General features: G+C 40.0%; 1 protein-coding gene across 2 annotated transcripts in view; it reads left to right on the top strand.

The window, feature by feature from the left end:
* The first annotated feature begins 380 nt into the window (after positions 1 to 380).
* Rfc1 (replication factor C subunit 1) overlaps positions 381 to 25,322 on the top strand; it is a 79,502-nt gene continuing 54,560 nt past the window's right edge. For both annotated transcript variants that reach the window (XM_063240480.1, XM_013154330.3), the window contains exons 1-3: positions 381 to 638; positions 18,019 to 18,147; positions 24,925 to 25,000. In XM_063240480.1, coding sequence (XP_063096550.1) covers positions 636 to 638; positions 18,019 to 18,147; positions 24,925 to 25,000 — 208 coding nt within the window. In that variant the 5' untranslated portion in view covers positions 381 to 635. The remainder of the gene's footprint in view (positions 639 to 18,018; positions 18,148 to 24,924; positions 25,001 to 25,322) is intronic.

Raw genomic sequence — 25,322 nt, 5'->3', positions numbered from 1 at the left:
TGCTGCAAAGTTAAGGAACAGGAGGAAAAGAGGAAGGGGCTGAAGATATTGCTCAATGCAAAAGCCCTAGTTCTATCATCAATATTGGCAAAAACAAAAAGCAAAACAAAGCAAAACAGCACCAAAAATGTTATCTTGGCCGGGCACGGTGACGCGCGATTGTAATCCCAGCATTCGGGAGGCTGAGGCAGGAGCATCGCCATGAATTCGAGGCAGCCTGGACTACATAGTGAGATACTGTCTCAAAGGAAAAAAAAGTTATCTCTCTGAGGGTGATGATAAACACCCTCCAGACGTGTAGCTGGCAGGATCCTGGTTCCAGGCTTTAAGAGCAATCCAGTCTCGGACTCCTTACTTGGGTGCCCCGGCCAAAAAACCGGGACGCAAACCCAGGTACCAATCACAGTCCAGCAATCCTGGGGATCGCCGCGTGGCGCTGGGCTCCCTCGCACGCCGCACCTCCCGCTTGGGGCGGGGCCGAAGGGCCGCGCGCGCCTCCTGACGTCATCGCCGCGCGCCACCGCCCCCAAGTCTACTTCGCGGGAGAAGTTGTTGGCGCCAATGGATCCCGAGTCCCGCTAACGGATTACCCAGCTCGCTGCTCTCTGTGTCTGCTTCTTCCTCCTGGGGCTGCGATGGTGAGCCCCTGGGGCAGGACGTGCGTGTTGGGGGCTTGCAAGACTCTGCAGGCCGGGTGTGCACGGGACGTTCTTGGGGAGGGTGGGGCGCCGAGGCTCGAAGGGGCCGCGCACCGGGCACTGGGCGCATAACTTGCCCGGGACCGCCTGCTCCAGTTCCGCCCGCGGCTCCTGTGAAGGGATTTCGGTGCAGCCAGTCCCTTTTCTTTTCTTTTTTTCTATTCTTGGGGGAAGGGAGGAAGGAAGACTAATGATGATTTGGGGACGCAGCATTAAGTTTATTTTACTGTTCAGCGTTGCCCCAAACTTTAGGCTGAAATTTTCTGAAAGCTTAGATTTCAAGCTTTGGATCCTAAGGACGAAGAATATAGCAAACTTTCTGTTCCCTTGAGTAAGTTGTCTCAGGCCTTCGACTTTCATCAGCAGTTTCCCGAATCATCTCAGCCGTGTGCAGACCGGATGGCATGTGGAAGATGTTTTATTTTGTTAGATAAAATTGTAGAAGTTAGATGGATAATGCAGCTTACTAGGAAAAGAAAAATATAGCGACTAGAAACATGTAAAATTTGACAGCTGTCATATTACCTAATTTTTTTTAACACCTACTGTTAAAAAAAGCTTTGGCCCTCAAAACTTAAGTGTATCATTTTGAATAGAACATTGAAACAAATTTGAGACTGAAATAATTAGCAGCTGGCAAAGAAGACATTGATAGCAGTGGATATATTTTGAAGTATTTTTAAAGGACAAATTAAGCTATTCTGTAAGGACAAATTAAGCTATTCTGTAATCCAGAAAATATTTAATCAGGCATAGGTTTTTTTTTTTCCAATTATTCTTAAGATTGCTAACATTCCAAGGGAAAAAGTCTTCTGGCCAGTTCGGAAATTTTGCAGACCTATTTGTTTATTTAAAAAGATGAAATAATACTGATAAAAGCCACCCTGAACTAACCACCTTCCTAAGAGCTAGTTGCTTATTTTCCCTGGCACAGGAAATTGAACCCAGAGCTTTTACACTGGGCTGTAACCCAGCCTTTTTAAAATTTTGAGACAGAGTCTTGCTAAATTGCCTGAGTTTAGGATTATCCTGCCTTAGTCTCCCTCAGTGCTGGGATTACGGTTGGTTCCACCATGCCCAGCTTGGATACTTTTTAATTTTGGTTCTTCACTTTTCGTGTTCATTGTGCTGATGAAAAGCAGACTTCTTTGCAGGAAAGATATGTCAAATTGGTCAGTTTTACTCTTTGTTATTGGAAAAAGTTCTAGAAAGTAGATAATTTGTATTATATTGGTTGTTTTACCTAAGCCTTCTATTCTGTAATACAAAAACATCTAGCAAAATTCTAGACTGCAGTTCTACAAATGTTTTTTGAATCCTTGCATACAAGTTATATTACAAGACAATAGTTCTATTTAGGTCACAGTTCTTGATGATAACATGAATTATGTGCATATTTTCTGCCCTGAAAAGTGCATATAGGCACATAACACTGTTTTAAGGAATTCACCTAAGTTCTTTATTTTGGATACTGGGAGTCAAACTCAGTACCTCATACTTGCCAGGCAAATGCTACACATGTAGCAAATCCATAGCGAAAGGTTAATATACCCTGGGAGTATTTTTCCCCCAAATACTTTCTAATCAGAAATTATCAATTAAGGGATTAATGCTGGGTACACAATGGAATTTTGAATTGTGTGTAACATTAGAAAAAAAAAATTTATACCATCATATGGAACAATTGTCAAGATATAGACTCTGAAAAGATACACACAGAACTGATAAATTTGCTGCCTGCAGAGATGGGAATTATGTGTCTGAAAGGTGGGGTAGGATGAAGACTATCCTGAATTTAGAAACTGAGTATATTATTTATTAATACAATAGAAATGAAAGGAAAAAAGGCATAAAAAGGAGGCTATGTAAACGATTTCTATTGCTGAAATTTCTCAAAATGTAAGTGAAACCTGAAAAAAAAAAAGAAATTAGCATGTATATAATGAGTTCAATATTATAATTATTAACTTGAAGATTTTTTTTTGAGACAAGGTTCTGTGCAGTTCTGGCTGGTTTTGAGCTCATTGTGTAGCCCAGGCTGGTCTCAGACTCACAGTGATCCTCCTGCCTCAGTCTCCTTAGCGTTGGGATTACAAGTGTGCACCACCACACCTGGCTTTGCTGGTATAATTGAAAATATGCGTAAGGTTGAATTAACGCACATTAGTTTTTTTTTTTTTTTAAACTGGGGATTGAACTCATGTCCTTGCATTTAACCAGGCAAACGCTTGAGCCACTGAGCTAAGATTTAAGGCACAGTCTTTTTGAGATCCACCAGATCAATCTGACTGCACTGTTGTATGAGCCACCTCATTGTCCCACTCTGAGGCACCTTTCACATCATATTTGCTTTGTTAATCACTCCTGGAACAGTGCTGTGACTCTATAGTAATATAGCTTCCAGTGTGTGTGTGTGTGTATATATATATATATATATATATATATATATATATATATGTATTCTCTGTATCTGTCTACCTATTGATCTGTTTGTCTATTGAGACCCTTACTCACCTTTCTCATATCCTGTTTTTCATGGAGTGTCAAGTATAGAGGCCTCAGTTTATACTTTTGCGTGTGGATATCTAATTGTCTTGGCACCATTTTTGAAAAGATTGTCCTTTTCCCACTAATGTATCTTTTTTGCATGTGTGTGTGTCTTTGAGACATGATTTCACTATACAGTTCATACTGGTCTTGAACTCACTATATGCATGTGGCCTTGAACTCACATCCATCTGCCTTAGCCTCCTGAGTGCTGGGATTACAGGGGGGTACCACCATACTTGGCCACTACTGACTTATCTTGGTATCCTTTTGACACTTAGTTCAGTGTAAATGTGAGAATTTTTTTCTGGATTCTGAATTCTATTCCATTGGTCTGTACATCTGTTCTAATGCTTCTGTACACTGTCTTTTTGGTTTTGTAATAAAATTTGAAATCAGGAATATGAATACTCCAGCTTTGTTCTTTTTCAAGATCATTTGTTAGTTCTGTCTCTTGGATTTCCATATAAATTTTAGAATCAGCCAAATCATCTGGAATTTTGACAGAAAATATCTTGAATCTGTAGATCAATGTAGGCAATATTGCCATTTTAATATTCAGTCTTCTGATCCTTGAACATGGTATGTCTTCCCATTTATTAGGCCTTCTTTAATTTTTCAAAACTTTTATTGTTTTCAGAGTATGAATTTTATTTTATTTTATTTTTTTGAGACAAAGTCTCATGGTCCAGGCTGGTATTGAACTTGCTGTTTAGTCCAGACTGGGCTTCAATTTGAGATGCTCCTTTCTCAGCCTCTCAGAGTGCTGGGCTTACATGCATGTATTGCTACACCATCTGACTTTATACTTTAGTTAAATATATTCCTAAGAAATTTTAAAAAATATTTTTTAATTTATATTTTGGTAATACTTTATATATTTAAAGGTGGAGAGGTGTATTTGGCTCACCTTGATAATATTTTAAATGTAATTTTAAAAAATTTACTTTTGGATCATTCATTGCAAGAGTATAGGAATAGAGTTGATTTTTGGTTTTTGTATCCCGAATTTACTTATTTGGATTTCTTTTTTTGTTTCTGTGCTGAAGAGTGAAGTCAAGGCCTCATAATATGCTAGGCAAGCACACTACCACTGAGCTGCATCCCAGGCCACAGGTTAGGTTTCTGTCACTACAAAAGACAAAATAATCAAATTATAAGGAGGCCATGTTAATCGCTGTATCATTTCAATTTTGTATATGTGCTGCCAAAGTGAGTATCAGATTACAAGAAAGACATTTTGCAACCTGGTTTCAGTCTATAGTTGGCTAGTGGCATTGCATTGGGCTATTGTGGGGCAGAACATCTTGGTGGGGAGGTGGGGAGCATGGGATTCAGCAGAGCTGCTTACTTCTTGGCAGCTGGGAAGCAGAGAGGAGGCCCTTCCAGTGTTTTCTTTTCTTTTCTTTTTTGTCTTTTTTTTCCTTTTTTATCGGTACTGGGGATCGAACTCACGACCGCCTGCTTGCAAGGCAGGTGCTTATGCCGCTGAGCTAAATCCCCAGCCCCACTTCCAGTGTTTTCTTAAGGACAGGCTCCCTCCCACCTGGCTTCCTCCCATTAGGCTCTGCTCAGTTTCACTGCTTCACTGTAGCACTGTTGTGTGAGATTGGGCATGCCAGACCCAAACTGGGACAGTTAAGTTTTTTTTTTTAAGTGCATGCTAGGAAAGTGCTCTACCACTGAATCATGTGGCTAGCCCCTATATTTAAGATTTTTTTAATGCATGAAGAGATAAGTTTTACTTCTTGTCCATTCTAGATGCCTTTTATTTTTATACCTAATTCCTTTGCTGTAACCTTCATGATGTTGAGTCAAGTGGCAAGAGTGGACATCCTGTCTTTTTCCTAGGCTTAGGGAGAAAGATTTCCAAGAGCTTACTTTTTGCTTCGAAAGTACAAGGTTTTGAGCTGGATGTGGTGGTACATATCTGTAATCCAGCCCTTGGGAGGCTGAGGCAGGAGGATTGATGCAAGTTTGAGACCAGCCTGGGCTACAAAGTGAGCTTAAGGTCAGCCCGAACTTCCTAGTGAGACCTGTCTCAGAAAGACAACAAAACAAAACAATAAAAATAAATAAAAATAAAAAACAAAGTACAAGGTCTTAATATAATTTTTAAATATTTTAAAATGATGATTATATATTTTTTTGGAGATGGAGTCTCACTGTGTGTCTTAGGCTGACCTTGTGCTCACTGTCACCTTGCCTCAGCCTCCTAAGTGTTGCGATTACAGGCATGTGCTGCCACGTCGGCTACCTGATTTAAATTATAAGTTTTTCTTTGTGGTGCTTCTGCCAGCTACATCACTATATTTTAGTACGGAAGTTTTCCGTTGTAGTGGCTTTCATGATAAAAGATTTTTACATTTGGATCGATTTTGTGAAGTATGTTAATAATTTCTGCTCATGAATTTGGTGGACTGTTTAAAAATATTAAATATTTATACGGTATTTCTTTGTTAGTCTCAAAATAGAGAAGTAAAACCATGATATAATATATTGGCAGTCACTCTGCAAGGCACTGTAGTACTTATTTTGCATATAAGCCTATATCCTTCCTGCAAAGGTAAGTGAACAGGTGACAGTATTTGCTCCCTGTCACATCACAGTTTAGTGCTGAGAGCACTTCATTTTGTTTTGCAGTGCTGAGGGTTGAGCTCAGGGCCTTGTGCATGCAAGGCAGGTGCTCTACGCTGAGCTGCACCCCCACACTGTCCTCACAGTTTTCATAGGCAAATGTCACTTCTATGTTGGTTTGAGCCCCTTACTGGTGGGAAAAAATAGAGCTACAGAAAAAAAAGCCCAATTATTTGGTTATACTTTAAATATATATCAGCTTTTGTAATTATCTTCTAAAGCTAAAGGTCGTGATTTTTGTTGGTGTAGAGGGATTTTTGCAAATTTTTTTTCCTCTAACTTGCCTTAATCGAGTCCAACCAATCCACCATGTTGAAAACATTTGTAGAGGCTAAAGACTTTAAGAAAAAAAAAAAAAAAGACTGCTTTTTTTCAGGAATACTTGACACAGCATGTGTAAATTAAAATTGCATTTGGGCTGCCTGATACCCGATGTTGCTATCTAATGGCATTGTAGAATTACTATGCCTTAAAGTAGGAAAATGCAGTTTCATTTTCTTTCTTTTCCGTCCTTTTTTTCTTTTTGCTTATATTTAAGAGCATCTTAAATTTCAGAACTTTTACTAGAGAATGTCTTTTTTTTTTTTTAGAGAATATCTTGTTGGTATTCTCCAGTTTCTCTATGAATTGGGATTAACAATATGGGTTGTTATGTGGATTAAATAAATTGATGTTTTAGAGGCCCTAAGTCATGGAATAGTACAGAAAAGTTCTATAAGAAAGTGAATAAATGAAGTGGCATCAGGGCTCTGTTCCCACAAAGCAGGTGGAATCGAGGGAGAGCACATTATTATTCTGGAGGTGGGCAGGAGGGGTGCTTGGGGGCTGGTTGGGGAGTCGAAACTCACGGCCCACAGATTTGTTTTGGGTTAGTGGTGGTATTGTATATGGAGCTGGGAATGAAGGGAGAAAAACAGATCACAGCAGAATATGCACTTACTTGTGTACATTAGGAGTTGGAGGCACCTTTGGGCAGCTGAATAGAGCTATGTGTGGCAGAGTTAACTATTTGAATATCGAGTCCACTGGTGTGGAAGATTTGCAAGGTAATAGTGTGTTTTAGTTGTACTGAGGTTCAGTGGATGTGTGTTAGTGCACACAGTGCGAGTATGCAGATCTGAAGTTGGTTTATGTTTTTTTGAGATGGTTTTTCTACGTATAGTTGTTCAGGCTGGTTTTGAACTCACCATGTAGTCTAGGGTGGCCTGGATTGAAGCAGTCCTCCTGTTTCAGCATCTCGAGTGCCAGGATGACAGGCAAGTGCCACCATGACTCGAAGATCTGAAGTTTTTCTTCTTTTTTATGGGGCGGGGGGTATCAGGGATAGAACTCGTGACCTCGAGCTTGCCAGGCAGGTGCTTGTGCTACTGAGCTAAATTCCCAGCCCCAGCTTTTAAAGACTTTTTTATTGGTACCGAGGATCAAACTCATGACCACGAGCTTGCAAGGCAGGCACTTGTGCCTCTGCTCTGGGCTAAATGCCCAGTCTTAAGATCTGAAGTTTTTTTTTTTTTTTTTTTTTTTTTTTTGTCTTTTTCCTTTTTATCAGTACCGGGGATCGAACTCACGACTGCCCGCTTTCAAGGCAGGCGCTTATGCCGCTGAGCTAAACCTCCAGCCCCAAGATCTGAAGTTTTTAACTTGAAGTTCATAATAGGCTCCTGATGAAAACTCCTAAAATTGCATACAAAAGTTGTGTGTGTGTGTGTGTGTGTGTGTGTGTGTATGTGTGTCTGTATATATTTTATGGTGCTGGGAATCGAACACAGGGCCTTGGGACTTACAGGCAAGTGGTGTATATTTATACACACTTTTTTATAACTTCTATTTTTTTGTCTTTTTCCTTTTTATCGGTACCAGGGATCGAACTCATGACTGCCTGCTTGCAAGGCCGGCGCTTATGCCGCTGAGCTAAATCCCCAGCCCTATACACACATTTTTTAAAAAAAAAATTTTTTTTGATATGGGGATTGAACTCATGACCTTGCGCTTGCTCAGCAGGTGCTTATGCTGCTGAGCTAAATCCTTGGCAAATGGTATACTTCTGAGCTACATAGCAGTTTACACATGATCTGTGTGCATGTTTATTTCTGCATGTGTGCATTACATATTTTTGCATATGCACATATATTTCTGTGAAAGTGTACAAACTACAGAAGCCCCATATGTTTTGTTTCTATGGGACATTGGCATATTTTAGTAAATGGGTGACCTGTTGCTGGGATACAAGCTCTGCCAAGGGTAAAGGAAGCATGTGGTATGTTTTTCATGAATTTGTTTTCTGCTATTACATCTGGGAATGGAACTCAAGGCCTTTACACTGAGCTGCTTTTTCCTTTCTTGTAAACTAGATTATTCTGAAGATGATAGGCAATGCTGAAAAAATTTCAAGGGAAAAGCCAGAAAATTGTTGAATAGTAAACAAAGTATACTGTTGTCCTTTGCCACTTGTAAGGCTGAGCTGAATCAGGATTTATTTTAGTGGTCCAGTCACAGTCACAGACAATAGCATTTGATTCTATAATGTGACAAAGACACTGGCTCCAAAATACTGAGCTAAAAGTATTATATTTATTTATTTATTTTAAAAATTTTTATTAAAAAAGTTTTTTAAAAATTTCTTTTTAAGATATAATTTCACTATGCAGTTCAGGCTGGCCTTGGACTCACTTTGTAGCCCATGCTGGCTTTGAACTCACATCAGTCTTCCTGCTTTAGCCTCTTCTAAGTGCTGGGATTACAGGTGTGTGCCACTCTGTCTGGTTCTTATTTTTTAAGACAGGGTCTTCCTAAAAAAAAAGACAGGGTCTTTCTTACTTACTAAGTTGCAGGCTGGGCTCAGACTTTCACTGATCCTACCTCAGCCTACTAGAATGCTGGCATTATAGACATGTATCACTGTGACCAGCTATTTTCTATAAATATTTGATAAGGGAATAAGTACAGTTGGCCGGGCGTGGTGGCTCACGCCTGTCATCTCAGCACTCGGGAGGTTGAGACAGGAGGATAGTTGCGAGTTCGAGACCAGCCTGGTCTACAAAGTGAGCTGAAGGCCAGCCTGAACTGCACAGCGAGAACCTGTCTCAAAAAAAAAAAAAAAAAAAAAGTACAGTGAAATTTGAATTTCCCATAAAAAATCAACTAGAGGGTAAACCACCAGTATAAAAACATCTTCTTTAGTCCTTTCTGTATAATTTGATACCTAAGTTACTAAAATGTTCCATGAATAAGGTAGTCTAGAGAAATATAGTGTTTCATCATGTTATATTGTAGGTCTGGTTTTTTTTTTTTTTTTTTTTTTTTGTACAGGGGATAGGGGCTGGGGATTTAGCTCAGTGGCATAAGTACCTGCCTGGTACTGGGGATTGAACTCATGACCTTATGCTTTGCCAGGCAGGTGCTTATGTGGCTGAGCTAACCCCACCCCCTTTATGTCTATTTTTGTGTGAACTTAGTTTTTATGTTCATTCATAGAGCTTAAATTTGATTTTTTTTGGAACAGAAGTGAGTTACAAAAAGTTGATTTTTAGATGAGTAAAACCATAGTATGTCAGCTTTGTTAAAAATGTCAAAATTCTGAAATAAACCATTAGGTCAGGCATGATCATCTGAAATGCTTCACTTCTTCCAGCTGTGCAGGACTGAAAGAACTTATTTTTTTTTTGTCTTTTTCCTTTTTATCGGTACCAGGGATCGAACTCACGACTACCTGCTTGCAAGGCAGGCGCTTATGCCGCTGAGCTAAATCCCCAGCCCCCAAAGAACTTATTTTTTAAGCCTAAGGTGCCTGAAACTTCTGTGAGATGGGATTGGGGAGTCTAAAGCCCAGTGATATTAGATGTGAGGTGAGGTGTCACGTCCTCAGATGCAGCTAAGAACAGAAAGGCTCCTTCTGTTGCCCTGGGCGAAGCTCTCAGGTAGGCTCAGTAGGTTGCAGACCATGTGGGAGAGCAGTTTCTAGTTCTGTTCCTGGCTTGTGCTTCATTTCATCTGGTTTTTATTTCCTATGCTTTGCCTTGTTTTCTAAACATAGAAAGATTAAGAGCAGAAAGTAGAATGAAATTTTGTGAGAACAGAGATTTTTTTCCTGTTGTGTTTATATCCCAAGCACTGACAACAGTTCTTGGCCCCAGTAGGCTCTCTGTATGTATTTTGTGAATGAGGAAACGAGGGATGTGGGAATGGAAGTAGATGGTGGCCCTGCGTCTTTCTGCCTAGAGCCTGTTGCTGGCCTGAAGGCTTCCAAACCACATTTGCGTCCATTCATGGTGTCCCCCATGGGGAAGTTCCTGATGCAGGTGCTAGATTCTGCTGTGTCAGTAACATCAGCATTATATGTGAAGGTGTTTCCAAAAAAAAAAAAAAAAAAAAAAAAGTAATTTGAATAAAAACAAATTATGAAGAAGAGGAAGTGTTATACTAAAAATGAAAATATTTTTTGTTTTCTGTAGCCACAATGTTATAATATGACAAGTAATATAAGGACCAAATATAGAAAGTCAATTTTAGTTATTTTTATTTATTTATGTTTTTGGTGCCAGGGATCAAACTCAGCCCCTTGCACTTGCCAGGTAGGTGCTGTGCTTCTGAACTATTTTCCTGGTCTCAACTTTAGTAATTTAACTGAGAAATAATATACAGTAAGTGCTAGTTTAATATCTTCTTAAGATTTCTTAAAAGCCATTGATGTTATAGTAAAAAAAAAATCCTGATTAAAGATTCCTTTAATATACACTTTTTGGTTTGTTTGTTTTTAAGATAGGATCTCCCTGTGTAGTTCAGGATGGCCTTGAGCTCACATTGTAGCTCAGGCTGGCCTTAAACTCACAATGATCCTCCTGCCTCTGCCTCCCAAGTGCTGGGATTACAGGCATGAACCCTATTTAATATATACATTTATAATACACAATCTGTTAATTCTATTTTTTAAAATTTAGGAATCAACACATTCTTTTACTGTTTGCTGTTTTATTTTATTTTATTTTTCTGAGATAAGGTCTTGCTATGTAGTTTATAGGCTGCTTGAACTCAGTCTGATCTTCCTGTGAACCTCATGAGTGCTAGGATTACAGATGTGTGCCAGCATACACAGCTTGTTTTAAATATTTTTTAAGGTTTAAAAGAATATTTAAAGTTTGTAATTGGTAGTAGGAAAACATGATCTGAATGAATGCCCTCATCACAAATCGCTGTAGAAAGTGGCTGCCTTTGGTGCAGAAGTGTAGAGATAGACTCCCTTGAGGACCTGACCTGTCAGAGGTGCACTGTTTTGTAATACTGTGTTACTCGTTAGGTGATGGAGGTTGCTTTTCCTTTAGGGCTTGGCCCTCAGGGCATTATGGCTGGGCGTGGTGGCTGAAGCCTGTAATCCCAGCTCTTTTGAGGCTAAAGTAGGAGGATTGCCACAAGTTAAGAGGCCAGTGTGGGTTACACAGCAATTTCGAGACCAGCCTGAATTACATTGTGAGACTTGTCTCAAGAAACCAAAAAAAGTGGGGGGTGGGGGGAGGGGGTGGGGGTGGGGAGGACGACAACGACTGACGGACGACATTATTGTGTTTTACCTCCAAAAACAGTAAAGTTGATGAGAGTCCTAACTTTCGGGTTGGATGCATATTTTGGTGTTTGCCAGGTTCTAGTAGGCTGTGGCTTGGAAGGCCACTGGAGCTAGAGATCCTGCATAGCTGCAAGAATCACTGGATTGCTAGGCATTTCATGGAGCGTGGCATTCCTGCCATTCCAGGCAACCCCCTCCTGTCCCAGCATTCCTGCAGCAGAATTGCCAGCTTTCCACTAGGATCCTGTGCAAGGCGCCTTCTGTCATCTGGCTCCTTCCCCCCGGGCGCTCCCATAGCTGCTCCAGCCTTCTTAACTCTTTCTGGTCTTTGTTTTTCTTTAATTTCCACTTGTACTCTCTGTACTTTCTCCAGTGTTCAGCAGTTTTCTGGACTGTCTCTTGAAGTTGTTTCAGCATTGCACTATCATCTTCCTTGAAGTCTAGTTCACAAGTAAGGGCAGTTGTGGGCTGCCGCCACGTGGTGAGGTCTGTGTGCTGTGCTCTGCCACTCTGAGGCTGAGCTGAATCAGGATTTATCTCAGTAGCTAGCCACATCACAGCTGGTAACATAGATTCTGTAGTGTGATGAAGACACTGGCACTCGCAGTGTGGGGAACAGTCGGAGAAGCAGGCCAGCTTCTGAGAGTGGGCCCAGGGCTTTCCAGAGTTAACTGGCTTTTGGGCTACAGCGCAGCCCCTTTTCACTTGTCTGGTCCATCATCTCCCCACTTAGCTTTGTGGGTTTTTTTTTCTTTTTGAGACAGGGTCTTACTCTGCAGTTCACGCTGGCCTTGTGCTCACTTTGTAGCCCAGGCTGATCTGGAACTCACATCCATCTTCCTGCCTTAGCCTCCCAAGTGCTGGGATTGCAGGCTTGCACCAGCATGCCCATTTTAGCTCTGTGTTTGTATTTCCCTTTTCTCATTGCAGGTTTCAGTTACCCCTTCACTGTCAGTGTCCTTACTTGTTGGCCCAGCTGTCTACTTGTTCTTGCCTCCTGATTTTCCTGCCATTTCCTTCTGATTTAGCTTTATGAGTGGCAGGTGGCGGCTGCCCCTCCCCCATCACTTCCTCTCTTCTGACGACTCATGTTCTAGAGGGCTGGAGATTGCCGACTGCAAGAGCGGGAGTCCTTGGGCAGGAGAGGGCTGGAGGCCGAGGGTTGGGTTGAGGAGACTACAGTCTCAACATAGGCCTCTCCCCTTCCTGCTCCTCTTCCCACTTCTTTCCCCTCTCTGCTTGCTTTCTCGCATCCAGGACCTTATACTGAGCTATATCCCTACCCCTTTTTTGAAAATTTGAGACAGGATTTTGCTAAGTTGCCTAGGCTGGGTTTGAATTTATGATCCTTCTGTCTCACCCTCCCGTAGCTCTTGGATTACAGGCATATGACATGAATCCTGCCCCAGGACACAATCTTTAAGAACAACTTACCAGTTTCATTGTACATACTCAAGAGCCTCTCTTTCTGAGCTCAGCTGTGAGGGTCAGTGGATTCAGGAATAACCATTCATGTGTTTGTTCTCTGACTACATTGAGTCTGCTTGTTTGGAGACCTTCATTTAAGTGGTGAGAAGCACTCTTAAGCAACTTCTATTGCTGTATGGAATTCACAGAAATGTCTTTGAACTTAAATTTCTATGCGTATCATATCTCCTGCTAGTGATGTTGAGCGACTGCTTCTGAGGTCCGCGTGAGTGGTGTCTGGTCTCAGCCTCACTGGTGGCCCTGGCCCAGCACAGTCTTGTTTGCCGTGAGGTGCAGTGCTCATCTGTCTCACAGTGACTTCCTGAGGACGTTTTTTCTGAAGGGAGGCGCCCCTTGCGTTCAAGTTCCTGGCACCATGCCTGTGTGGAAGCATGTCAGGATGGGCCGTGTTGGGGTCCTGGAAGACGCCCACAGTGTTAACAGGAGCGCTGAGAACACAGTCACAGTCAGGTTGGGAACATGGAACAAAATAGGGAGGTCTTGTCTCCTTTCTGGAGGTTTTTGTTGTGCTGCCTCTGACTGTCACTGGCACTCTGTGAGGTCCTGAGGAAACAGAGGGACAGAGAAATGACCTAGCGGGCCCAAGGGTCCCTTAGTAGGTGGCAAAAGGGCAGGAAGTGTGCATTTGACTGACTTAATTGTTCCATGTGTTTATCTCTGAAATGGGGGTGTATCCTAATTGTATTTGTATTGTCTACCTCACAGGATTATCAAGAGACGTAAACCTGTCTAGTTAGTGTAAGTAAAGTGTGTAAAATTTACGTATTATTATTTGTTACTTTTGCTAGATTTTTTGTTGTTGTGGCAGTGCTGGAGATTGCACCCAAAGCCGCCTCACTGAGCTGAATCCCTAGCCCCTTTTTTTTTTTTTGTCTTTTTCATTTTTGTCGGTACTGGGGATCGAACACACGACTGCCTGCTTGCAAGGCAGGTGCTTATGCTGCTGAGCTAAATCCCCAGTCCCCCTAACCCTTTTTTATTTTGAGACAGGGTCTCAATGAGTTGCTAAACTGCTAAGTCTGCAAGGTTGGGTTTAAACTCATGATTCTCCTGCCTCAGCCTCCCAGAGTACTGGAATTAAAGATGTGTGCTGCCACACTCAGTTGGTTTTTATTTTTGTATGACTTTGCCTGAATCTTTTGCCTTGCTTGAATGCTTGAATTGACCTGTTTGTCCAGTCTGTAATCATTAAAAAAAAAGTTCATCTTTTTTGGTTCTCCTCCTGAAAATTATTATTATTTTTTTTAAAGGCAGGGTCTCACTCTGTAGTTCAGGCTGGCCTGGAACTTGCATATGTAGCTATGCTGGCCTTGGTTTTACAGTGATTCTGCTTCAGCCTACTGGGATTATAGGCATGTTTTGGTTTTTTTTTTTTTTTTTTTTGTCTTTTTTCCTTTTTATCGGTACCGGGGATCGAACTCACAACTGCCTGCTTTCAAGGCAGGCGCTTTTGCCGCTGAGCTAAATCCCCAGCCCCGGGATTATAGGCATGTACCACCAGACCTGGCCAAAATATCTTTTTAAAAATTTCCTTTGTTGTTATTTTTTAGTGCTACTAGGGATTTAACCCAAGGCTTTGCATGAGCTACATTTCAGCCTTCTAAAATTTTTTTATTTTGATACAGGATCTCACTGAAGTCACCAAGCTTCCCATGCTGGGCTTGAGTTTGTGATCCACCTGTCTCAGTTTTTCATAGTGCTGGAATTAGAGGCACGTGCTTGGCCTCTTAGTTTCTAGCTTGATGTTCTGCTTAGAAAACTTTCCCATTGCTAAGATTATAAAAAACCAATTTAAAAAGTTGCTCCTTTTTCTACTCATTGGGTGTAAACTTATCATTTGGTTATATGATTAGCTACTAGACTTGTTCCTTGGAAGACTGACTTTTGCCTATTAGATGTTTCTATAAGACAGCTGCTGACATTGTTCTAAAAGACACATAAGTGTGATGGCTTTTATTCTGATGAAAATTTTTCTCCAAAACTAGATCCGTAGATCAGGGTGCTGTAATTTCTTTTTTTTCTTTGGTCTTTTTCCTTTTTTTATCGGTACTGGGGATTGAACTCACGACTGCCTGCTTGCAAGGCAGGCGCTCATGCCGTTGAGCTAAATCTCTAGCCCTTGGGTGCTGTAATTTCTTGAACTCTTACGCTGCCATCAGAGTCTAGGTGTCTGAGGCTGTGGGGTGGAATAAATCGAGACAGGAACAGAGGCAGGGCGAGTGGGTTAGGGAGAAGAGGCTGCGGCAGTGTTGAAAAAGGACAGTGCAAGTTTTTGTACAGGCCAAAACCCAGCACTATGTGTTACCAATTGTTTTATTTCCTGAATTCTATTTAGTTTTCTTTCTCTTTGCAGTTATGAGGTTTTTGGGGTCCAAAAATGGATTGAAAACCACTGCTTGCTTTATTAACTTCTTTATTGGAGCTTTGCTATTTCCATGTCACATCTATTCTTTCTCTGCCTGTTTCTTCTCTGTGTTTTTGTGATCACCCCTATTTAAGTGGAAGCATCATGGGTCAATTTCAAAAAAGTGAAACTGATACTAAACTCTCATTTCTTCTACAAGCAATAAAATAGCTGTCCACCTCAAACTCAATTCTTTGTAAGTGTCTTAGTTTCTTTTTACTCATCGCTGAGACAAAATACCTGAAGCCCAAAGTTGGGAAAGGAAAGGTTTATTTCTTACAGTTTTTGGAGGTTTCAGTCCACACTCAGTTGGCTCCAAGGCAGGCGGGCATGACTGGGCCACCATTCATGGCGGCTGCAAACAGCAAGCTGGAACCAGCATAGAGCGAGACACACCTTCTTCCTGCCATTACATCACATCCTGGCTCCACCCCTAAGTGGGTGGAGCACTGACACCATCAATCCAAGCACTACACAATAAATCAATCACAAGTACACAATGCAAACTCATGAGGCCTGGGGGACACAGACATAAACCATGACAGTAAGTAACAAGGATTGCTATCTTTAGCAGTTGACAACAGATGTTTCCGTTTCATAGCTGAGGTATATTTTCTGAGCAATATTTTGTAGATTTAAATAATAGAATTTAAACTTTTTTATAGTAGGAGATTTACAAAAAAGGTTATAAAACTAAGGGGAGAGGCTGGGGATTTGGTTCAGCAGCATAAGTGCCTGTCTGGCAAGCGCTAGGTTGTGAGTTTAAACCTTAGTACCAAAACAAAGCAAAACAAAAAAATCTAATGTATAGGAATAAAATCCAAGGCATTGCTTGGGTGGCATGTACCCCGACCTCCAAGGAGGTCTTTAATCTATCTCTCTCTCTAAATTAACATACCCTATTAGTTTGTCTACTTTTTTTATTGGCTTAGCCCCAAAGCTGTTTGTGTTTGTGGATGTAACATACTTGTTTGGATTTTTGGCAGTGTAACGGTGTCACAATTACTGCTAGGATCTAAAAATTTAATTGCTAACTTTTTTCTATTTCACAAAGTACTTGTGTAGTCATTTCTCAAAAATAGTTTGTAAGGAAAATATTGGGAATTCAGGATTATACACTTAAGGACAGGAAAAGGAAAAATGGTTCAGCTGTTTTTTGAAATTAAATTCCTAAGTTCTCATTTTATGTTCTTTGTACCCTTGGGTATAAGCAGTTTATAAATGCAGATGTTTCAGAAGTGATGTGAATGGTAATAGTTTAGAAATGAAGAGAAGGTTTTTTTGCTGAGCCAAAATTGTGATAGATAGATGCATCATTAATCTTCAAAAAGGGCAGATGTAATTAATCTCACTCTGTTTATGAGAAAATGGACAAAAAGAAAGTAACTTTCCCAAGATCATGAAGGTAGAAAGCACTAGAGCACAGATTCACACCAAGGCTTTCTGATTCTTAGGTCTGTTCTCTTTCTTTTATACTATAGTTTCTTCAAAAGTAAATTCTAGAAAAGTAGGGAAGAATCTCTCCCCGACTTCTGTCTATATATATAAATAAAGCATATGTATACATATAAAGCATATACATGCATATATGTATGGTATATCAAAGATAATAAAAAATCAGTGATTTTAATTGTAAGTTACATTGTAAAGTTCAGTATGATTAATTTGAAGTCTTTTTTTTTTTGAGACGCAGTCTTGCTCTGTAATGTAGGCTATAGCCCAGGCTGGTATCACAGTGATTCTTCTGCCTCAGCCTCCTGAGTAGAGGCAGTTGATTAATTTGAATTCTGTGGTTTGGCATAGAAGGTACCATAATTAAACACTGTGAGCCATATAAACTGCTTCTAAAAAAAAAAAAGGCATGTCAGGCATGGAGGTCCATACCTCTAATCCCAGTAACTCCAGAGGCTGAGACAGGAGGATTGTAAATTTAAGACTAGTGTGGGCATTTTGGTGAGACGCTATCTCAAAATAAAGTAAGAAAAGGACTGAAGTTGTACAGCTCAGTGCTACTTGGGTTCAATCACTTGTTCAACTAAACAAAACACCGAAGAGCACTACGTTCGTACCTTGTACCTCATACCTTATTGTAATAAGCATCATATATTTTTTTTTTTCAGAACTTGGGGTAAAGGAAAATAATTTCAAGATTCCTAGATACTAAGAATGAGTTCCTCAATATAAACACCATGGATATGGGTCACATTTTTCAGCTCTGTGTCTCGTCTCCACTGTGCTTGGGATGCTGGGTTATCTGTGTGCTTATGTGGTTGATAAAGGCTGACTTGCCTCTTTATAGCAGTGCTATCATTAAGAGAAATCTGGCTTGCTTATTTTTGTCCTTTTTTTTGGTATATCTGAGTATTAAAACTGCTTTTTGCTAAGCAGGTTATTTTTTAAGTCAGATAATTTTTTTCAGGTAGCTTTTATGCATAAAAATGATGCTGCTGGGCCAGGGATTTAGCTCAGTGGCGTAAGTGCTTGCCTGGCAAGCATGAGGTCATGAGTTTGATTCCCGGTACCAAAAACAAACAAACAAACAAACAAACAAAAAAATGTTGCTGCTACATACACAGAGTTCCTGATACGAAGATGTTGTGCAGTGTCTGGGTAAAAAAGCTGGGCTACTTTGTTGTTTAAACTAGAATTTTATGCAGATAATATTTATTAATCTTCTTTGCTCATAGGACATTCGGAAGTTCTTTGGAGTTGTACCAAGTGGAAAGAAGCTTGTAAATGAAACAGTAAAGAAGAATGAGAAAACGAAATCTGCTGAAGAAACTTTGAAAGCAAAGAAAGGAATAAAGGAAATTAAGGTCAGTCGCCCAGAAGCACTTTTGCCTTCTATGAGGTGTTAAATGATCTTAGCTCCTAAATTTGCTATGTTGGGAACCTTAAGTAAATGCAGATTTTAACTCTGTAGCAGAAGAAGAAAGTATTATTTCTAATAAATGTAGAGCACTACATTCATACCTTGTTTTCTTAGTGTAGAGCTAGAAACCTTTTAGTTGTTAGAAGAACTTTGCATTTTAAGACCAAGGCACAGCGGGGCGTGGTGGCTCACGCCTGTAATCCCAGCACTCTGGAGGCTGAGGCAGGAGTTTGAGACCAGCCTGGGCTACAAAGTGAGCTCAAGGCCCAACCTGAACTGCATAGTGAGACCCTGTCTCAAAAAGGCAAAAAGAAAAAGAGCCGAGAACCCCAGTGCTCAAGAAAGTGACAGCTGTTAGACTTGTGGTGAGGGAGGCTGTGGAGGGGTGCTTTGCTTCCTTACCCCCCTGCTTTTCCTCCTCAGGCCTCAGCAGTCATTGTGGAAAGCAGGCGTTTGAAAGAACGTTTTTCCACTTCATGTAGCATGTACAGACCTAACGGTTCTATAAGTGCATTTATCACCGCTCCACCCTGCTTTTCAGATGTTTCACATGTGCACATATTCATCCTCCACAGTTCTCTGTGAGTTTGCTGTTGATAGGCGTGTGTGTTTTAAAGAGGGAAATGTTCTTATAAATTTACTTACATTATCATATCCACTGATCTTCCCTCCTCACTGAAGATGGGTTTTCGTCTAATACTGTTTTCCTTCAATTGGAATGATTTTCTTTAGTGTTTATTGTAGTCTAGTTCTGTTGATGTTGGAGCCTGTGTTTGCATTTATCTGAAAATGTCTTTATTTTGCCTCTCTTGTTCGTTCTCTCTCTCTCTCTCTTTTGATACAAGGTCTCTCTGTGTAGTTCAGGCTGGCTTTTAACTACACTTCGTAGCCCATGCTGGCCTCAAACTCACAGTGATCCTCCTGCCTCAGCCTCCCGAGTGCTGGGATTACAGGTGTGCACCATCATGCCTGGCCATTGCCTTCATGTTTGAAGGACACTTTTGCTGGATATAGAATTTTGAGAAGCAGCATTAGGTCTTCTCTAAACTTCTTGTAGAATTCAGCAGTGAATCTGTCAAGGTACCCTACTTATGTACATAGGTGTTATGAGAATCTGGCAGGGCTTAGAAGCAGGCCCTACAGGGAGTTCATTTATTCAGCTGGAGAGAATCATGTTCGTTGGTTCCTGTTTGGGGAACAGAATATTGTAAGGGACTTGATTCTTGCTAAGTCAATAAATTGCCCAGACTGGTGTTGGATTTATAATCCTTAAGCCTCAGATTCCCAGCATGTTGGGATTACAGGTGTGCAACACTCTGCATGGCTATGTTTTATTTCTTTTATGTGCTTGAAACTAGTTACAATAACTGCTTTAAAATTTCGGCCTGCTAATGCTGATATCTAGATTGTGTTGTGATTGGTCTCTGTTGGTCTTTGCTCTTGGCTATGGGTCATGTGTTCTGGCTGCCGTAACAGAGTTAATACTGTGGAGCTAGTGGCTTAAACAATAGAACTTTATTTAGCTTAGTTGTGGGAGCGAGGGTCAGAGTTTTAGCTGATTTGGTTTCAAGTGAGGGCTCTCTTTCTGGCTTGCACAGATGGCTGCCTTTTCCTTGTGTCCTCCGTAGTCTTTCCTCAGTGCGTGTCATCAAGAAGAGGGAGAGAGTGAGTGTGCTGGTGTCTGTTCGAATAAGGGTGCACATCCTGTCAGATTAGGGCCTCACCGGTAAGATCTAATTTAACTTCAGTTACTACCTTGGCGGTCTCATCTCTAACTGCAGCCACCCTGAGGGTTAGGGTTTCAGTGTGTGAATTTTGGCAGCAGACACTTAGGCCATTACATTTTACCCATGGCCACCTAAAATTTTGTCTTTCTTCAATGAGGCTTAAATACATCAGGAAGTGCTGTCGGCTGTACTTAGTCTAGTGATTGAAATACTAAGCTTGTGCGGAAGCACCCTCACAGAAACACCTTTACCAAATATTCAGACACCTTGTGGTCCTGTCAAGTTGACACAGAATTAATTGCCACAGGTCGCATTTTTTATTTTGGTTTACTAGGCTGTTAACTTGACTGAACTCAATCTCCAAGTTCTTGCCTCTTCTGTAATGCGTGGCAGCTGAAATCTGTGTTCAGTTTTTATAGTCCCTGGGGCATAAGATCAATTTTGTCATAAAGACATATTGTAATACCCACGTTTATTTTTCAGAATATTTCTACTGATGAATTATTTTTGATTTTATGAGTTTTATTAAACTGAATATTTAACAGGAAAACTATCAAAAAAGATTGAATTTTTAATATTAATATTGAATATTTATAAAACATCATCAAACTTTTCAACATTGTCTGTGTTTTGGTGAACAAAGTCTAAAAAATAACAAATAAATTCCTAGCACTTGCTTGGCAAGTACAAAGGTCCTTAGTTTGATTCCTAGTACCAAAAAATAAAAAAGAAATTCCTGTATGAACTATAATGAAAATACCAATAGAACTCCGCAAAAAAATCTTTATTTCAGTTGTCACACATAAGGCAGTCAACACATGACAATAGCACATTCCATACACATGTATTGCTTATACTAATAGCACATGTGTTTTGCCTTCCTGGCCTTTTTTGTAGGACATACATGGTGTCTTGCTGGTTTTGCTGTTTTGTCAGGAGGTTGGTATCATGTAATGTGTAGTTAACAGGAACATAAAATGTCAATAAAGCAAAGTATTGAATTCTTAATATGTATTGCATGTTTAGAATAAATGTCAACATTTTCAAATCAGCTGTGTACTTGCTTACAAAAACTAAAATGTAACATCAGAAATAAATTCCTGTAGGAACTAAAATGCAAATACCAATAGAATTCTACAACAAAAATAATCTTTGCTTAGTCTTCACACGTGACAACTACACGTTCCATATTTGTTACTTAACTGATAACACATGTGTTTTATTTTCCTGTCCTTTTCTTTTTTTTTGGTACCAGGAATTCAGCTCGACCTGCGCTTGCCAGATGGCGCTGTGCCACAGAGCTGTATCCCTAGCCTTCGTGCCTTTCTTGTAGGACACAGTTGCATCTTTTTTTTCTTTTTCCTGTTTTTGTAGTAGGTCTTTGAAGTGCTGCGCCTGCTTGTTCACCTGAGCTGACAGTGTGCTCCACAGATTTTTTGTGTAGTTCCTTGGGCAGAAATGTGTTTTTTTCTGCTGTAAATCATTTCATATGAGTTCTGGTCCCAGTCTTCTAGGAAAATTTCTCTGTGATATTTTGTGCTTGTTATTTTCTTCATAAATTATCAAACTAATTATGGTACACATATTTAGGATTGAGTAAAGCATAGCCATTGGCCAATGCTTTGTGTTTTGAGTGACATCATAACTGTTGCATAACTCATCAACATCTCCACCTTATGTTTTGTCTTAGAGTGTTACCATCTCATGCTTTCATTTTGTTGAGATTTCTACCTTATGTTTTGTCTTAGAATGTTACCATCTCATGCTTTCATTTTGTTGAGATTTCTTTTTTTGAGACAGGGTCTTGTTGTGCAGTTTGAGCTGGCATTGAACTCACTTTGTAGCTAGGTGGGTCTGGAACTTGCAGTGATCCTTCTGCCTCAGCCTCTCAGTGCTGGGATTACAGGCTTGCACCACAACACCTGGCTTGAGATTTCCCTATTAATATTTTCATCATGGTGCAGGGTTTTCTTTGCCATATAAGAGCCCAGTGTAAATCTTTCTGAAATCCAAAGATTTATACTATTGATTCTCTGTTTTGAAATTGTAACATTTCGTTTGGAATTTCTGTGTTGTTCCTGTGTATATTTCCTGTGCTGGTCAATTTGTGCTCCATTAGTAAATGTAACATCAATTGGAAACTGGTAAACCAATTGTCAAATGTCATATTCTGTTTGGGAGATGGGAGTAACAGATCTGTTCACAACATCATTTGGTTTATTACTATATGTGTAGTTGTAGCTGAGTTCCAGGATAAATTTCTAAATTCAAAGCGGCGCTACAGTGCCTGCCTGACAGGTATGAGGTCCTGAGTTCGATTCGCAGTACAAAAAAAAAAAAACAATGTTTGCACCTATAAGGGCATACATTTTCATGTTACGTTTTGAAGGTATTTTGGAATGTACTGGCTGAAGCTACAGTGACCATGAAATGCTGCAAGATGCTCATCAGTAGTCATGTATTCAGTTGGTGTGTAAATTGCTTGACAGTTGCCCACAAATCTCTCAAACTATGAGCAGATAGCAACCAGATTATCAATTCTTTTTCTTAGTGAATGGTTTTCTCATCAAACCTCAGGCAGTTTGGATGAAATCAAATCTCAATGTCATCATTATTCTATGTATCTCAAGTCGACACCCTTAGCTTTTCCATGAATCTTTTACTTTCCTGTGATTATAGTGAGAAAGCCCTGCTAAGTACAGCAGAACCTATGAAAAGTTTCAGTTCTGCTAGTGAGGTATCATAATAAATACATTTTGAGTATGGTTATTGGTGAATACAGAATGTTTTACTTGTATTTCACCATCTGTGTACTTTACCATATCTTGTAACATTTTGTCCATTATAATTTCCAACATTGAATGGTAGTGTTAGCATTTCATCCAGTAGGTTTCACTCCTGCCAAATCCTCACTGTTCTAGTTCTAACATTGGATTATTCCATTTGGTTTGTAACCATTTTGTACCATTTCTACTAGTCAAATAGATACTTGTTTTCTTCATCCTCTAAATCAAGGATGTCTGCATTCTTTTGCTGGTATTGGTCCATTCTTGCTCCTTTTCACTGTCACAGGAACTTTGCCTCACATGACTAACATCAAAGTCATTATCATCTTCATCATCAGTGCATGAATGATCTGATGATTCACTTTTGACCTTCTCCAAAAGTTGCAAATGTGCACTGAATTGGGCTACTTCTACCTGAAAAACCAAAAGAAAACTTACTTAAAAACAAATACTTAAACGCAGAGAAATTGATCAGTAAGCACTTCATGAGTAGAGCTCACCGTTGCTGCTTTGTATCTCCTGCACACAGCTTGACTTCCATCTGCCAAGTGGGTGAATGCACAAGTGAGTTTTTGCTTTCTCCAGATGCAGCTATTGGAAGTCAAGCCACATTCCATTTATGGTAAAACACATGTTTACAGAAGAGTAGTGTGGGTGAATTTTACCCCTAGTAATGCCCAGGTAAACATTTGTAAAATCTGTTGGAACATTTTATGGGTAAAATCCCATAAAATGCCACTTTTGCACACATACAGACAAGTTGTTGTTTAGTGTACCAAGTGGGTAAACAGGAAGATTGTTTCCTGTATTCCCCACGTGCAGCTACTGAGATGCACAGCTGGCTACTGTTATGCTAAAGTACAATTGACAGTAGAAAAATGTGGGGTGGGTTGCTGTAACCTAGTGTTATGTCCTAAGGGGTAGTTTTAGCTAAGCACTAGGAATTATTCCATTATTCCACATATGTAGTGTGGTAGAAAGCATGAAATTTGTCCAAAGTGTATAGGCAGAATTTAGGAGTCCCTTTTTTTTTTTGGTACTGGGGATCAAACTCACAACCGCACACTTGTAAGGTAGGCAGGCGCTTATGCTGCTGAGCCAAATCCCTGGCCCTAGGAGTCCTTTTTTATGGCTCTTTTCTTTTTGAATTATGGTTGTCTCATTTTTGAGTTATTTTGATTGCCTCTAACTGTCCTCATGTATATAAATTATAATGGTTCATTTGTTCTATTTTATTGCAAGCTGATTGAGCTTATGCTTCTAAAGCTTTAATATAATGGAAATAAAAACCTTATATTCTTACCTTTTAGTTCATTACAATCAGTTTTTTTGTGGTTTTGAGGCTTTTTGGGGGAAAACTGAGTGTTAGAAATGTGTTGGTTAGCTATAGAATATAAATACCTTTTGCTTTGGGTTAATTTTCCAATAGGCATTGGTTAAAGCTGGGCTATGAGTTTAGCTTTTGTTGTTGTTGTTGTTTTAACAGTACTGGGGACTGAACTCGAGGCCATCACATTAAGCTATTATTAGCCTCAGCTCTTTATTTTTCATTTGGTGACAAGGTCTTGATAAATTGCCCAAGCTGAGTGTGACCTTGAGACTGTCCTGCTTTAGCCTCCCAGAGTGCTGGGATTATAGGTATGTGCCACCTCCTCACCCCCCTTTGTTTTTTTAAAAGGCACTGGGGATTGAATTGAGGACCTTTGCACTGAGCTATAGCCCCAGACCTTTTACCTTTTTTGTTTTTGGAGCCAGGGTTTTACTAAGTTCACTAAGATAGTACTTTGTAATATCTGATATCCTTCTAGCCTTTGTCATACACAGGTTTGTGTGGAAATGGAGCTGAATAATATATAACTTTTCCGTACTTTTTTCCTTTATCCTAATGTAGTTATTGGCTAGACTACTCTTTAGTTCACTGAGAGCTTTGACATTTTGGGCTAGATAGCTCTTTTTTTGGGAGGGCTATCTTGGTGCCCCCCCCCACCCCAAAGGATGTTTAGTAGCTTCCCCTGTCCATTTACATGTCAGTAATGCCAGTAACATTCTTCCCTCCTCATTTGTGATAAAAATATCTCTAGATATTAAGGATGTGTCCTGGTAGGCAGAATTGCCCCAGTGGAGAACCACTAAGCCCAGATCCAGTGTGGAAAAAATAGGGACCAATTGTATGGACTTTGTATTCTAATTCTACTATCATATTTATAGGTAAATAGCTCTTATAAAGAGGATGTCTCCAAACAAAAGCAACCTAACAAGAAAAAGAGGATCATCTATGATTCAGGTAACATTTCTTCTGAGAAGCTTTCAAGTTTTAAAATCCTTTTATATACCTTAGATATTGTTTTCCATACTGATGTTTGAGATGTGCAGCTCTGTGATATTAATAGCTCAAGTAAAGTTTAAAACAACTTTATTTAACTGGAATACATAGAAGCTAAATATATTAACATGTGAAAGGGTTATTTAGAGGGAGGCAGAGTATGTAAGTGTTACATATGGTTTGAGTATGGTTTGTTTTTCATTGTTCTGTGTGTTTGGGGTCAGACTAGGGCTACCACTAGGCCGGTTCTGTGCCACTGAGCTGTACCCAGTTCCTGACCATG

This window comes from Cavia porcellus, unplaced genomic scaffold (genome assembly GCF_034190915.1).
Source record: "Cavia porcellus strain 051 isolate PalLab524CR breed Dunkin Hartley unplaced genomic scaffold, mCavPor4.1 scaffold_30, whole genome shotgun sequence".
NCBI classification, from domain to species: Eukaryota; Metazoa; Chordata; class Mammalia; order Rodentia; family Caviidae; genus Cavia; species Cavia porcellus.
The sequence above is the reverse complement of the archived record's forward strand: the minus strand, read 5'-3'. Positions and strand labels throughout refer to the sequence as shown.